This window comes from Desmodus rotundus, chromosome X (genome assembly GCF_022682495.2).
Source record: "Desmodus rotundus isolate HL8 chromosome X, HLdesRot8A.1, whole genome shotgun sequence".
Taxonomy (NCBI): Eukaryota; Metazoa; Chordata; class Mammalia; order Chiroptera; family Phyllostomidae; genus Desmodus; species Desmodus rotundus.
In genome coordinates, this window is record NC_071400.1 from 26,587,024 (window position 1) to 26,601,905 (window position 14,882).

The following is a 14,882-nucleotide window of genomic DNA, read 5'->3' on the forward strand; positions in this document are numbered from 1 at the left end:
TAAAACTATAGTTATAGTAAAACTATACATCTTTGTATAAGGACTTTTTTTTTATATAAGGATGTTTTTGACCTGCATGATAGTCAGGTTACTGCTTGGCTTTTGTAATTACAACATGGTATATTTAACCAAATTTCAGCAGTTACTAGCTGTATGAAACAATCAGTCATAAACAGAAGAAAAAAATCTAGAATGGAAAGAAAAATGATTGTGATCTTATTTACACGAGGAAATTTCCAGTAACTGAGGTTCAGTGTTTTTACTAAAGCTGGTTATGCTTAGGTGGTATCTGGGGATCTTATTAATGGCAGTTGTCATGGAAAACCTTAAAAGCAAAGGAGTTGTTTACTGCATATCACAAATATGGTTTATTAAGTAAAATGTTATGGAATTAAACAGATTTAAAAATTTCCAGTTATTTTAATTTTAAAGGATGTTGCTATATAACATTCATTAATTTAGAATTAAGCATATGGATTTAGAAAGGAAGTTTAAAACCAAAAGCAATTATGTCTAGTAAGTATCAAGTATTTTCTTACCTAGCTTTCAATGGGGTTGAACCCATAGTGTTTTATTTCCATCTAGGGAAAAATTATTTATAATGAGTATTTTATTTTAACTCCAAAATTATTAGATAAAATTCACTGCATTTACTTAAATTATGCCTTCATTAATAAAAGATTAAGGACATAATGATTTTCTGTAGATAAGTTTGCTTTGTTTTATCAAAAATTATATATTTCCTAATATGAGATTACATGCTTTTTAAAGAAAATTTGGCTTTTTGAGTGGAAAGCATATTTTAACAAATGAATGAGCCATTTCTTTCTTTCATTTGGGTAAGATCTGTTTTAAGACTTAACGTTTCTAGCCCAAGTCCCCAAAGTTATTTTCCAATTCATCCTGCTTATAAAATTGTATGACTGTTCATAAAGATTAAAACATTTTTTTCATAAAGATTTCTAAGGTTGATATAATGCCTTCTTTTTTAAAAAAAATTTTTATTGTTGTTCAAGTACAGTTTTCTGCCTTTTACCCTCACGGATCCCCCTTCTTTTTTGAATAAGTAAGTTAACTGCCAGAAGTGTAAAAATGTAAAAAAAAAAAAAAAAAAAAAAGACTGCTTTCTAAAAGCACTTGGATGCTTAATTTTTTTTTCTTCCCCATGTTTAAAACAAATTTTTAACTTCTCAGTTAACTTCGATATTGTTTGCTATTGAAACCTACGTAGGTAAGAGAAAGAGTTCTTAGATAAACTATAAATAGTATAACAGACTTATTTCTCTTTTAGTTTTAAATGAGGGCTATGTGGACCATTAATAACTATCAGATATTGTTAATTTACATGGTTGTTATGATTCATGTATGGAACCAAAAATAATTATGGATGTGGCCTCATTGTCTGAATTTGTTGGTGGTCTCTTTTACTTGCTGTTGCCTACTTCCTCAACACATACACTCTTTGTCTGCTATCTCCAACAGTCAAGCTTTGGTTTGTGTGCCCCATTTGGTAGTCTATGCAGGAAACTAAATGTCATTTCTTCGGAATTTCCTTTGTTCTATTTAAGGGGATCTAGTTATAGGTAGTGTTCCGTCTACCCTTTCCCTTTTCTGCCCCTCCCCTTGAATTGATCTCATTTCAGACAGGCAGTTTCCCTTGCACACACTACTTCACCTGTTTTTTTTTGTATTTCCCTTCCCCCATTAAAATAACATTGTGATGATGGCTTATAAACATGAGTACTGTAGTCCTAGTGATAATTGACATAACCAAGAACTGTTGTCTTCAATGTTCAAATCCCACAGTGAACATCTAAGAATGTTTAGAAGTCCCTTTTACTTGTGGCTATTCTTAAAACTGCTTTTTCTGAAATGTTAGCATTAAGATAAAATATTTTATTTATTTTTGTGTATAATTATAAGGGTTGTAAGTTTCTCTCCCCGTTGTAAATGTAAAGTTTTTCAACTTTAGCATAGATTTCACAGGATTTTGTGGGGTTAGCCTGGTAGTCTTAAGGTACCAGTTACTGCTTCTATAGATAAAATACAATAGGATTTCCTAACCACTTAAATGGGTGTTTAAATAACTTGTGATTGGGGACTGTTTTTTGCTACTTTTGGATTACATTGTGATTGTTTTTATGTCACTTAGTATCAGCAAAATGATCTGGGCTATTTGTTCTCTATTTTAATCTTCTGTGATTAAGATTAGAACTCCCTCAGCACTATGAGCCCATATTCTTATGGGAATTTAGTTTATGCTTAGCTGCTTTGTCTTCCTAAGAGTGATTGCTTTAAAAAATTAGTTATCTAGAAAACTTTAAATGAGTATTGTTTCTTTTTTAAAAATAATTTTAATTTTTTATTGTTATTCAATTACAGTTGTGTGCCTTTTCTCCCCATCCCTCCACCCCACCCCAGCTGAAACCCCCTCCCTCCCCCACCTCCACCCTTCCCCTTGATTTTGTCCATGTGTCCTTTATAGTAGTTCCTGTAATCCCCTCTCCTCACTGTCCCCTCCCCACTCCCCCCTGCCCATTGTTAGACTGTTCTTAACTTCAATGTCTCTCGTTATATTTTGTTTGCTTTTTTCTTCTATTGATTATGTTCCAGTTAAAGGTGAGATCATATGGTATTTGTCCCTCACCGCCTGGCTTATTTCACTTAGCATAATGCTCTCCAGTTCCATCCATGCTGTTGCAAAGGGTATAAGCTCCTTCTTTCTCTCTGCTGCATAGAATTCCATTGTGTAAATGCACCATAGTTTTTGGATCCACTCATTTGCTGATGGGCACTTAGGTTGCTTCCAGTACTTGGCTTTTGTAAATTGTGCTGCTATGAACATTGGGGTTCACAGGTTCTTTTGGATTGGTGCTTCAGGGTTCTTAGGGTATAATCCCAGCAGCAGAATTGCTGGGTCAAAGGGCAGTTCCATTTTTAGTTAAATGAATATTGTTTCTTGTAAAAGCATTTTATTAATAGAAGTGAAAGCATGAAATTAACCCCATATTCCTACCATACTAAGAATTTTTCCTTTGCATTTTAGCTTTTATATAGTTTATTATAAGCATAATGAAGCCATATTTGTGGAGATAGTAAAATATATAATAAAAAAGTAAATATATTTAGTAAAAACTAAATATATTGAAATTAGTCTTCAAAAGGAATTGGGATAATCTGGCTATATTTCTTTAGCAAGTACCTTAATGGACAGGTTTATTTCATTGCAAAATACTATTTTCATTGTTCAGAGGGGGATTGATAAAAGTTTTGATTTCTATTATATTCCTTTTTTGTGACTAGTAGTCAAACCAAGGGAGAAGATATTTATTTTTTTAATTAAAAAAATATTTTATTTATTTTTGGACAGAGGGGAAGGGAGGGAGAAAGAGAGGAAGAGAAATGTCATCGTGTGGTTGCCTCTCACGTGCCCCGCGACGGGCCTGCAACCCAGGCATGTACCCTGACTGGAAATCGAACCAGCGACCCTTTGGTTTGCAGGCCGGTGCTCAATCCACTGAGCCACACCAGCCGGAGTAGAGTTTTAAATATTTGATTTTTTACTTGCAGTTTTGCCTTGAAAGATTTTTGATTCCTTTCAAAAGGAGATTATAAATTGACTTTATTTTGCATTAATTCTTTTTAGAGCTACTCGTTTCCCTACTTTAAATGAGAGGAAGGATATAAAGTTTTTAGTGTATGGAACTAAAGAAAAAGATGGCTGGAAGGAGGAGGTATTCACCTGACCATTAATCTCCCCCCCAAAAATAATCCTTTTCTAGGAAAGGGAGTTATGCTAATTAATAGTGAATGAAACAACTTGTAGTTGACAGTTCTCATAGAACTACTGTTTTATGTATATATTTACGTATGCAGTTTTTTTAGTTTGAATTCTGATGGAAATAGAGGAGAAAAAGAGATTCGGTTTGGGGAGAAATTTCTCTGACGGTAGGATATGGATAAAACCTGATTTTATGTTTACTGCTGCTGTTTACCTGCTGTCAGTGTAGTCTTGAGATTGACCTGACTATAGTGGATATATTTAGGAAATCTATGAAATCTGCTGGTGAGAGGAATGGTTAATTTAGTTTATATCCACTTGCTGGAGTTCTTGGTGGAGTCATTGAAAATAATTTTGGAGGTTTTGGTAGCATGAGAAAATGCTTTTAAAAGTATGGGGATATCAGAATACCAAATGGTAAGTACTGTGAATGCAAGTATGTAAAATATATAGACATAGAGAGAAAGATCGGAAGGTGTAATGCACAAGCAGTAATTACATTTTAGTAGTGGAGCCAAGGTTAACTTTTTCCTGCTCTTTTAGTATTGTCCTTTTGTGAAAATAAAAGGAAAAAATTTGCTAAAGTAAAGCATTAGAAGTATGCTTATTATTACCATCATTGATGTTTATGGTAAACTGAGAAGTAGGGAATATATAGATCTTACTCAGAGGGTCTGCCTTTCATGTTTGAGAGACTGTCCTTATACTCTTTCTTTTATGTTCAACAGATTTCCAGCAAGCTCTCTATGAATTGTCATACCATGTGATTAAAGGAAATCTAAAGCATGAACAAGCATCTAATGTTTTAAATGACATTAGTGTAAGTGTGTATATATATGTTTTTTAATTTAATAATTGTTACCTATTTCTTTTCCCTTTGATACAAACATCCCTAAAGCATATAACTTGCATTTCATTTTGTTCACAATGAAATGTTTAAGGTAATATTGGTAAGTCATTGTTGCTAGACAAATAAAGATATTTTAATTTTTTTTTGTGGTTGTGAGTAAGCTGGGAGAGCAAAAAGAAAAAGTGTGCATTGTAATGAAATCAAGATATAGTTAATTTAAAGTGTTACTATAAAAATACTTTGGCTAGAATATTTGTCTCCTAATATAGCATATCAAGGCATTTTCTTTTGTTTGTGGTTATGTTTAGAAGTTAAATCTATTTTTAAATTCAGCATTATTTTAGATTGAGGTTGCATAGCTCTAATGTTCACTTGATGCCAATTTTTGTGTGTTTGCTGGCTATTTTAGAAAATGTTAATTTGATTTTTTTCCCTAACCTTTCCTGTTTCACTCTTTTATTTATTAGAGAATTTATGTTAGATTGAGACTAGACACTTTTCATCGTGATTTGGTATTTGAATTGAAAGATGAGCTCTGAAATTGTAAGGGTGTTAAGAGTGTTAATTTTAAACCAGTAGTTAAGTTTGAATTTTTACAGTGGTGTATTATTCTATTAGGCTGGATCTTAAACTTGTATAAATAAAACTATATGCCCAATTGAGAACACCTTTCATAATAAGCATGATTGAGGTGGGACCTGGAGCTTTTTAATATTAGTACAAATTTCCCCTGTGTTGCTTTAAGCTTCTGTAGCCTCTTTTTGTTAGGGTAGGTAATCCCCTTTGTATGATTTTTATGCTTTCCTGGGGATAGTCTTAAAGAACTTTTATATGTCTAGTTGTTGTGATTTCCCCCCCCCCCCATATTGAGATGTATTTGAATAGTAAGGCTTTAATATGAGTTTCTCTTTTATCCCTGAACTGTCTGTGTCTGATAACAGCAGCATTAGCTATGTTGGAGTAGTCTATTTCTTACACAGTTAATTATTCCATCTTTGAAAACTCCTCTTGCTCTATTATTTGTGGTTCTCAAGTAGCTTGAGTACTTTCATTCAAGTAGACATAGCGAAAGTTCTTAGCCTTTAAGAAACTAGAGACTAAAGTCTGCTCTGTAATTAAGGTTATTTCACTCTGTAAGTTGGGCATCACTGTAGGGTTTAGTGTGGTTATGGAATCTGATCCTCATACTTTATTGAAAATGAATAGTCCAAAATAATATGTATTTGGTTCTCACCTCCTTTCTTTGAGTATTTGGTGATATATATATACGTTTGCAGCTGGGCTGTCTTTGTCATGGCTCTCTCGTAGTCCCATATATCCTCACTGTCCCATAACTCAGCCACAGAAGCATATCTTGCATATCTCTTACAGATGCCCGTTTGTTCTTTAGAATTAAATTTCTTTCCTTTAGTCTCTGAAAATGGGTTAATTTTTTAGGGTTGCTATAGTGGCAGCAAAGTAATTGCAATAATTGAACTGTGATCCTTACTAATGGAAAATGTCTCTAAAATTGGGCATGGGAGTGGGAAGTGCTGAAGTTTTCATGTAGAAATGAGGGGAGCATTTTGAGTCAGTTTCTCCAGATGCTACAGACATCATCAATGCATAAGGAAAATAAAGATAGATTTTTGGTAATTATTTTCATCTTCAGAGAATCTTGAGTTATGGAACAACAGCCTGTAACTGTTTTTATGCTTTTTAGATTTCTGTTCTGCTGCTGCCACTATGGTTTTTGCATTTATCAGTGTTGACTCAGGCACAAGCACAGCATTTAAAGTTTCTGATGAAAAATGTACTATTTTAACAGTCTTTAGGTAGGTGTGAGGTACTCCAAATTCCAGTGGTTTCTAACATGAAACTTCATTGGAAAAATATTACTCATTTGTGTGCTTTAATATCTCCTAGGTGCTTGTTTAGGGTTTTTTTTTTTTTAATCAAGTTATTTCATTAGACATTTAACCATTTTTTCCAACAGTTGTCTCCCATTTTTTATTTTCTCTATATTATGGAACTTGAAGAATTCTTTGTCAATATAGTAGTATTGGGATTTTGTTAGTTTTTAAATTTTACTGAAGAGTGTTATGCTGAAGTTATAATACTTGCTGGTGTGTTATTATTGTATTTACTATGAATAATTATATTTTTAAAATTAGGAATTTCGTGAGGATCTGCCCTCCATTCTTGCTGATGTGTTTTGCATATTAGGTAGGTATTAAGCCTTTATTTCACCTGTAACAAGTGCTGTTTGGTAAGTTAATGTACTGTGTTACATTATTTCCTTTCAACCTGAGAATTTTACAAATGTACAAAAGTTTATTTAAATCTACACTATATTTTTAAAAATTTTATAGAGAATATAATATAGTAAGTCAAATGTGAGTATAATCACTATAAATTAATTTTACGTAGTTTTAGTTTATAATTCAAATAGGTTGTGAGTTTTTTAGAATGTATCTTTATATAAAATTCAACTAAGGGATTTTAAATAAATAAGCCAAGTTTCCTGAAGTTAGTCTGAATTATTCTGATTTTAGTACAATTAATCTTATTCAGTGAATGTCAGAAGCTCAAACTTAGGACACACAAGAAATATTTACTTTGCTATTGTACTCTTGATTCTTAATTTTAGAAAGAGCAAGAAGAGTCAAAATAATCAAAATTACTTTTGTTTTGAAGATGAGGAAGCAGCTTTGGAAATAGCAACTTCTGTTTGTCCAGAGTAAATATGAATTCATGTGAGATAGAAAGGATTATTGCTTTTTTTCAAATTATAAGAGAAAGTTACAGAGGTAGTAGAAGTGAGCCAGCTGGGCAGTATAGGCTTAGGAAACAAGTTACATAAGCAAAAGAAGGGCCCTTAGAGCTTAGTAGAGGGAAAAGCCAAAGTAACGCACCTGAGGGAAAGGAGGGGGAAGGGAAAGGTGTGCAAATATTTCTTGCACTGGCCCTGGCCAGGTGGGTCAGTTGGTTGGGGTGTCGTTTCATGCACCAAAAAGGGTTGCGGGTTTGATCCCTGGCCAGGACACACACCTAGGTTGTGGGTTCAGTCCCTGGTCAGGGCTAATATGGGTGCAACCAGTTGATGTTTTTCTCTTAACACCCATGTTTCTGTCTCTCTCTTTCCTTTCCTGTCTCTCTAAAATCAATAAACTTATCCTCAGGCGAGGATTTAAAAAAAGGGGAAACATTTCTTTTACAAAAGGTAGCATCATTCCATGGGAAGCATGGAGTCAAAAAATAATGTATATTGCAAATTTATTTTTCTAATTTTAGGTCTGAATTAAAAAAACTGAGCACAGTTTTCTCCCTCAGTCTTAGGCTTTCTATAACTTTGATCTAATAGCAAACATTACCAGACATTATAGTATTCACTTTAGAAAAGACTTAACCTCTGTAGGCCCTGGCCGGGTAGTTCAGTTGGTTAGAGCACAGTCCTGATACGCCAAAGTATCCCGGTCATAGCACATAGAAGAATCAACCGATGAATGCATTAAGTGGAATAACAAATTGATGTTTCTCTCTCTCTCTCTCTCTCCTCCCCTTTTCTATCTCTGAAATCAATAAAGAATAAAATAAGACTTAACCTCTCTGAAATTTGAAATTCAGCTGGCAACAAGAGTTTGTAATGAGGGGCTGTGATCCATATGAGACAACAGTGAACATGAATGCCCTTTAGCTACATGCATCCACGTGAATAAATCTAAATGAATAATGTTGATCAAAATAAGCAACTTATAGAAGATTGTAAAAAAGTATCATTCCATTCATATAAAAGACAGAAAGGGGCAAATCCAGAGGAGTAGATATAGTTCAGACACATCTGCATGTCATTTGGCAAATTGGCCCCACACACAGAGGACAAGGAGAGACTGAAGAGGCCTACCACTCCAGATTAATAGGTGGCAGGTTTAATAAGCAGGGGAACTTACCTGCAAGGCTTGTCTCTTGTGGCTGCAAGACTAGTAAGTAGGTGTCCAGAATCTTCAAGTTTATGTGGAGGTCCTAATGGGGTTTAGTCATGCATACCATATACGGTCCAGATGGTCTCAACAACATGTGGCTGTCTTCAGGTTGCCTCCTTGAAAATGTCCTCCACTATGGGAACAGTGGGGAGAACTTAAAAAAAAAAAAAAAAGACTTAAATTCAGAGTTTGTGAAATTGGAATTAATGAATTTATCTCATTAATCGTAATTTATAGAATTAGATAGATTACTTAAATGTCTTACTGAGACTCTGGAATTTGACCTCAATAAATCTAAATGCCTGGTACTTAACTCTTCAGGACGTATAAGATTTCATTAACTGCAGTAATGTCGGAAACAGGTACAAAATGTATGGACTGTGAGTGAGAAATGAAAAGTGCAGACCATTGATGGGGTGACCATATGTCCCAGTCTTGTTTTGTTTTTCCTGGCATAATTATGAGTAGTGCCTTTTCAAAAAAGATTTTATTTATTTATTTTTAGAGAGAGGGGAAGGGAGGGAGAAAGAGATGGAAGGAAACATCGATGTGGAGGAAGAGAGGGAAAGAAACATCTAAGTGGGAAAGAAACATCAATCAGTTGCTTCTTACATGCTCCCAACCGGGGACCTGGCCCTCAACCCAGGTATGTGCCCTGACTGGGAATTGAACCGGTGACCTTTCAGTTTGCTGGATGATGTCCAGCCCACTGAGCCACACCAGTCAGGGTGAGTAATGCCTTCTTTCAATCTTAAAACTGTCCTGGCTTATACAAACAACAACAACAAAACCCCTTTAAACTTATTTTTTTAAAGCATGAACTATAGATACTAAATTATGCTACAAATATATATAGCATGAAACAAGTTTCAGTTTTAAAATTGGTTTTACTGTAAGTTTGTAAGAGTGAAAATGATTTGTAGGTAACATTTTGTGGAAGCTGTTATTTCCTGATAGTGTCAGGAGTATATTTTATGTCTTTCTTTGGGTATTCATCAATTATCAGCTTATTAGTAAGTTCTAATAAATTCTTTTTTTAATGTTTTTAAAAATATTTGTAAAGATTTTTTGTTTATTTATTTTTAGAGGGAAGGGAAAGACAAAGAGAGGGAGAGGGAGAGAAACATCATTGTATGGTTGCCTCTTGCACACCCCCTACTGGGGACCTGGCTGGCAACCCAGGCATGTGCCCTGACTGGGAATCGAACTGGTAACCCTTTGGTTTGCAGGCTGGTGCTCAATCCACACCAGCCAGGGCTAATAATTTCTTTGTTGACTTAGTAGGATGTATTTGCCTTCATAGGCATTTAGTAATATGATTTATTGTTATAGGTCATTGCTTTTTACTAGTAACATGAATTCATGAAGATGATTTTGGTTGTTCCTGGGAAATTTCTTTTACCCTATCCAGCCTGTTTTTACAAGCAAGATTTAGTTAGGATGGCAAGTTTGGAAAGAGAATTTCCCTCACCTGCACCCTCACTCACATACCCTGACCCTTGGCAGAAAAAATGATCCAAGGGTGACTCTAGATCAAGGTAGGGGAATAGGAGTAAGAATGTGAGCTATCTCTAATGATGATGAGAGGAAAATAGTAAAAATAATGTAGGTGCCATTTTGGAGCACCTTTTGTGTTCTAGGTGTAGTGTTAAACACTTAATACCATTTTAATTCCTATAGCAACTTGTGGAAGGTAGTTGTAGAGATCAGAAAATTGAAGCTCAGAGAACTGATTTTTTTTAAGGCCACATAGCCAGTAAGGCAGGGTTTGAACCTGGATCTTTTTGGTTCTAGAGCCCATGATCTTTTAACTACATCATGTTGTTTTTCTAATATTTTAACAGTTATATGACAAATGAGTGCTGTACTTTCCTGGTTAATATATCCGTTTTCTTTAAAAAAACCAATTATGTAAGGGTGAGGGGGTCTGAGATCTCTCTTAACCTGAAAGGGGAGGAATCTGATGTGACTTGATGTGCTGAGCTCAGGTAGGTGATTGGTGATTCTGGGACCTAGAGTTAGAAATGGCTGAGGGCTTTTTAGTAAAATCATAGGGGATATTAAAGAGATAGCTCAGCTAAGAAATTTACTGAGGGCCTATTAAGTATTTCCTAACATGGTCAGAATCCAAAGAGTGGTATCTTAATCAGGTCTGTTGGCTAAGAGGAGAGCATGTTTGACTTGAAGAGGATAAACCTGCTACCCTGGTGCTCTGATCTTAGGAACCTTGGGAGTAGATCTTAGGGACTTACCGGTCTTGGATGGTAGACAGGTGGTTAAAAGAATGGGCTCAGTTTTGTCCTGACTGCTCACAATCAGTATCCTTGAAGTTCCAGGCTGAGTAGGGACCACAAGGCAGGATAACCGGGAGACAACTAGGAGTTCCTGGAAGGGGGCATAGATGAGATACCCATGGATTAAAAGTCTTATTGAGAGATTGAGATTGTACTGCAATTTACATTGCATAAATTACACATGAAATTTCTTTAATACACTGGAGTTGACTATGTGCTTAGGTATAGTGGCCATGATATTGGGAAATGGCGCTGTCCAAGAAGGGTAAGTGGAGAAGGCCCAGGAAAATGTAGATATATTTGATGATAAATTCCTTTCTCTTTTGATTCTCAGTGATGGCAGTAAAAAGTGAACTGAAGCAAAGCAGTGGCAGGACATCAGTTTGGGGAGACTCTAGAACCGTTAAAGGACAATTTTTATTACATTACAAAAATTGGTGCCTCTTTCTATATAGCACATTCTAATTATGAGTTAGTTGGTTTTTAAAATAGGATAATAGTATGTAATCAGCTAAAGCAGTGATCCTGAGATCAACCTTGTAATCTTGCCAATCCTGGTTGAAATTTTTTAATGCTTGGCATTTAGAGCTAATTGTTTTATTTCCTCTATGCTTCATATCAGAAAGTTGTTTGAGAAAATTTTTGAATAATTTACTGAAACTCACCCTGACTGGTGTGGTTCAGTGGTTCGGGCATCCTTGGGCAAACCGAAAGGTCGCCAGTTCCATTCCTGGTCAGAGCACATGCCTGGGTTGCAGGCCAGGTCCCCAGTTGGGGGTGTGTGAGAGGCACCTGATGGATGTTTCTATCACATGTTGGTTTTTCTCCCCCTTTCTTTCTTCCTCCCTTCCCTCTCTCTAAAAATAAACAAAATTAAAAAAGATAATTTACTGAAACTTAAAGAGTTCTTAGTTTTTAAAAGTATTTAGTGAGAAGAAAACAAAAATCATGAATAAATTTTTATTTGTTAAATAGACTTGTAATTCAAAATAAGATATTAAAAATATATTTCATGTGTATTTTAAATGGTAAGAAACTGGGTGCCTATTTAGAAAAAGTGAAAAGCACTGGAAGCAAAGAAAACATGATCAGAAATAGCCAGCCTTGCCTAGCTTCAGGTTTTAAATGTGCTAAATGTGCACTAATTTTGCCTCTAGATTATATTATGAACCTTTTATGTGAAACATGTTTTTTTGGGGGGGGGGTAATGAAAACCACGTTGAAGACATTTAATCATCATTTTCTGTTAGTGGTACCAAGACTACTAGTGAGAAGGCTTTACACTTTGGAGAAATCTTGGCATTTTATTATACAGACAGAAACCATGAGACACAGCACCTCTTCTGGATGTGCTAACTTTGGATAACTGCTCGTAGGTTGCATGTGACTGCCATTGCAATAAACACTAGAAAAGTGCACGTCCCTATTCCTGGTACCTGCCCATATCCCCCGACCCCCAATCTCCTGCAGTTGGCACCCATTTGCTTTATTTTTAAAAATTTTACATATTGATTTTAAAGAGAGGGAAACATTGAATTGTCGTTCCACTTATTTATGCATTCATTGGTTGATTTTTGTATGTACCCTGACTAGAGATTGAACCCACAATCTTGGTGTATTGGGATGATGCCCTAACCAACTGAGCTACCTGGCCAGGACTGACACCCATTTGCTTTATAATGCTCTTAACCTTGAATCATGTAAGACAAATGTACTCTCCTCTAAGTTTTTGTGTAATTTATGGTGACTAGCATAATGGTCAGAAGGCTTATAAACTATTTTCAAAGCTAAACAATATCTTTTAATACTTTCTTTTCATAGAGTTGGTGCCAAGTAGCTTGGTTAGAACATGGTACATGGTACCAAGGTAGCCAAGGTCAAAGATTTTACCTTCATGAGTAATAAGATCTTTAGTATTAGAAGAAATCTTCTCACCTAGTTCAATTTTCCACATAAGGAAGGAATCTTTTCTTTAGCATCTCTAACATGTGGTCATTTAAACTTTGCTTAAATATCTTGGATCTTTTATGTTAAATAAAATATGTTATTTAAAAAATTTGCTTGAATATTTCCATTTCTGAAAACGGAAATTTTTCTTTTCTTTTTTTTTCTATCACCATTTATCCCCCCACACCCTCTTCCACCTCCACCCACTGTCCTCCCCACCCCAAAAACAGTACTTTTTGAAACTTTGTTGCTTCTAGTACCATAGCACATAGCTCCTGTGTAATTGACTTACCATTTTATGGCTATGCCATTGGTCACAGGGTCAGTCTCTAGTATCAGGAGAAATTAATTCTAAGCATTCATATACATATGAAGAACAGGTCATATTTACCGTAGTTTCAACTTTTTGTTTTCCAAATTCAGAATGAGGCATTTTGAAATAAGCTAATTTTAAAGAAAATGCATTATCTTATCATAGTGCTGGAGAGAGTTTGGAAAATCAATCACACTTTCATCTTTTTTTTTCCTTTCATCATTGTAGATATCGAGACAAATTGTTTAGAAGAAAAAGGCAAGAGAGACTATTTTACACAATTGGTATTAGCATGTTTGGTAAGTTTTAAAAAATATATTTCCTTTCTAAATTTTACACTGAACAAATATAATCACAGTTAATCATGTTAATGGAGAAGGATATTGACATTCAGTTGACTATTCATTTTAAGGTATGATTTGGGTGTTCTTGAAATGGAATGAATGCTTTGTAAAATTAGACATGCTAATTATGTCTATGAAATAGGCATGCTACTTATATATCACTGAAGCTATTTATACATATAAAACTTTCAGTGATATTCCTGACCTAGTAAGTTCCTAACCAAGTAAAAGGTAAGCATCTATCAAGTGAGTAGAAATGATGTGGACAGGTTTTAAACTGAACAATTTTTATACACTCTTTATCAGGTAAAGAGAAAAAGAATGGAGTTTAAAAACAATAAATTTTAGAACTTGTTATAATCATTGTCTAGTAAACCATTTCGTGTTCATAAATTTAGGACCAGGAGAAACGCCATTACTCAGACCTGGAAGAATGTCTTTGTCTTTGCTGTGCCAGAATTATTTGACTTAAACAGGAGAAACCGAAGGAGGCTTAAGTGGTGTATTTGCTTAAACAAAATTCATTTGACTCAATTTCAATCAGAATTTCATTTGTAGTCCTTGTCATTTATAAGCTGTGGACAGCATGCATATACAGTCTTAGCAAGTTTTTTAAAAAGAGCTATATGTTGTATTTACTTTATTTGGAGAGTCATCATTTTTTGTTAAAGTTCTAAGTTTTGTTATAAATTATAAGTTGATATCTATAGTATGATTTTAATATTTTAATTATTTTCAGTATATTTAAGATTGTGGGTGCATAGTTGGAATGCTGAGTAATAAATAGCCTTTAATATTTTTAAATACAGTATTTAGTTTCCGACACAGTTCTAAAGGAACGCCTGGATCCAGAAACATTGGAATCATTAGGGCTTATCAAACAATCACAGCAATTCAATCAAAAGTCAGTTAAAATCAAGACAAAACTCTTGTAAGTACATGTATTTTTATATTGCAGTCAAGTACCTGAGTATGTGTTTTAGTTCTCATTTTGAATACTCGAAGTTTCTAAAGGCAGTTTAAAGATTTTTTTTGTTGTTGCTGTTAGCATGTATTGTGTTTTTTTCTCTTAAAAGTAGCCCATGATTGAGTCAGCAATGAACATTATCTGTGTGAAACCAATGTTAATTTTTTCATATTAGAAGTTAAAATAATATTTAGTGCTTTTATTATTACCAATAAAATACTTTAGATTATGGCTGTACTCTAGGGCATATTCTTAGGCAATCATGGAAATAGTGGTGTATTATTGTTCCTTGGGATTAGCGATATCCTTCCCTTGTGTTACTGGTTTTCCATGTATAACTAATATTGGGGTTTCTCTTATGAACAACCATAATTTTCTATCCTAAAAGATAAACAAAGAGGTAAACTTCCAACAATTATTTTTA

General features: G+C 34.4%; 1 protein-coding gene across 9 annotated transcripts in view; it reads left to right on the plus strand.

The window, feature by feature from the left end:
* Nucleotides 1–14,882, plus strand: part of THOC2 (THO complex subunit 2) — a 116,923-nt gene that overhangs the window by 17,950 nt on the left and 84,091 nt on the right. For all 9 annotated transcript variants that reach the window (XM_053916991.2, XM_053916993.2, XM_053916996.2 and 6 more), the window contains exons 3-6: nt 4,510–4,601; nt 6,785–6,836; nt 13,376–13,446; nt 14,301–14,422. In XM_053916991.2, coding sequence (XP_053772966.1) covers nt 4,510–4,601; nt 6,785–6,836; nt 13,376–13,446; nt 14,301–14,422 — 337 coding nt within the window. The remainder of the gene's footprint in view (nt 1–4,509; nt 4,602–6,784; nt 6,837–13,375; nt 13,447–14,300; nt 14,423–14,882) is intronic.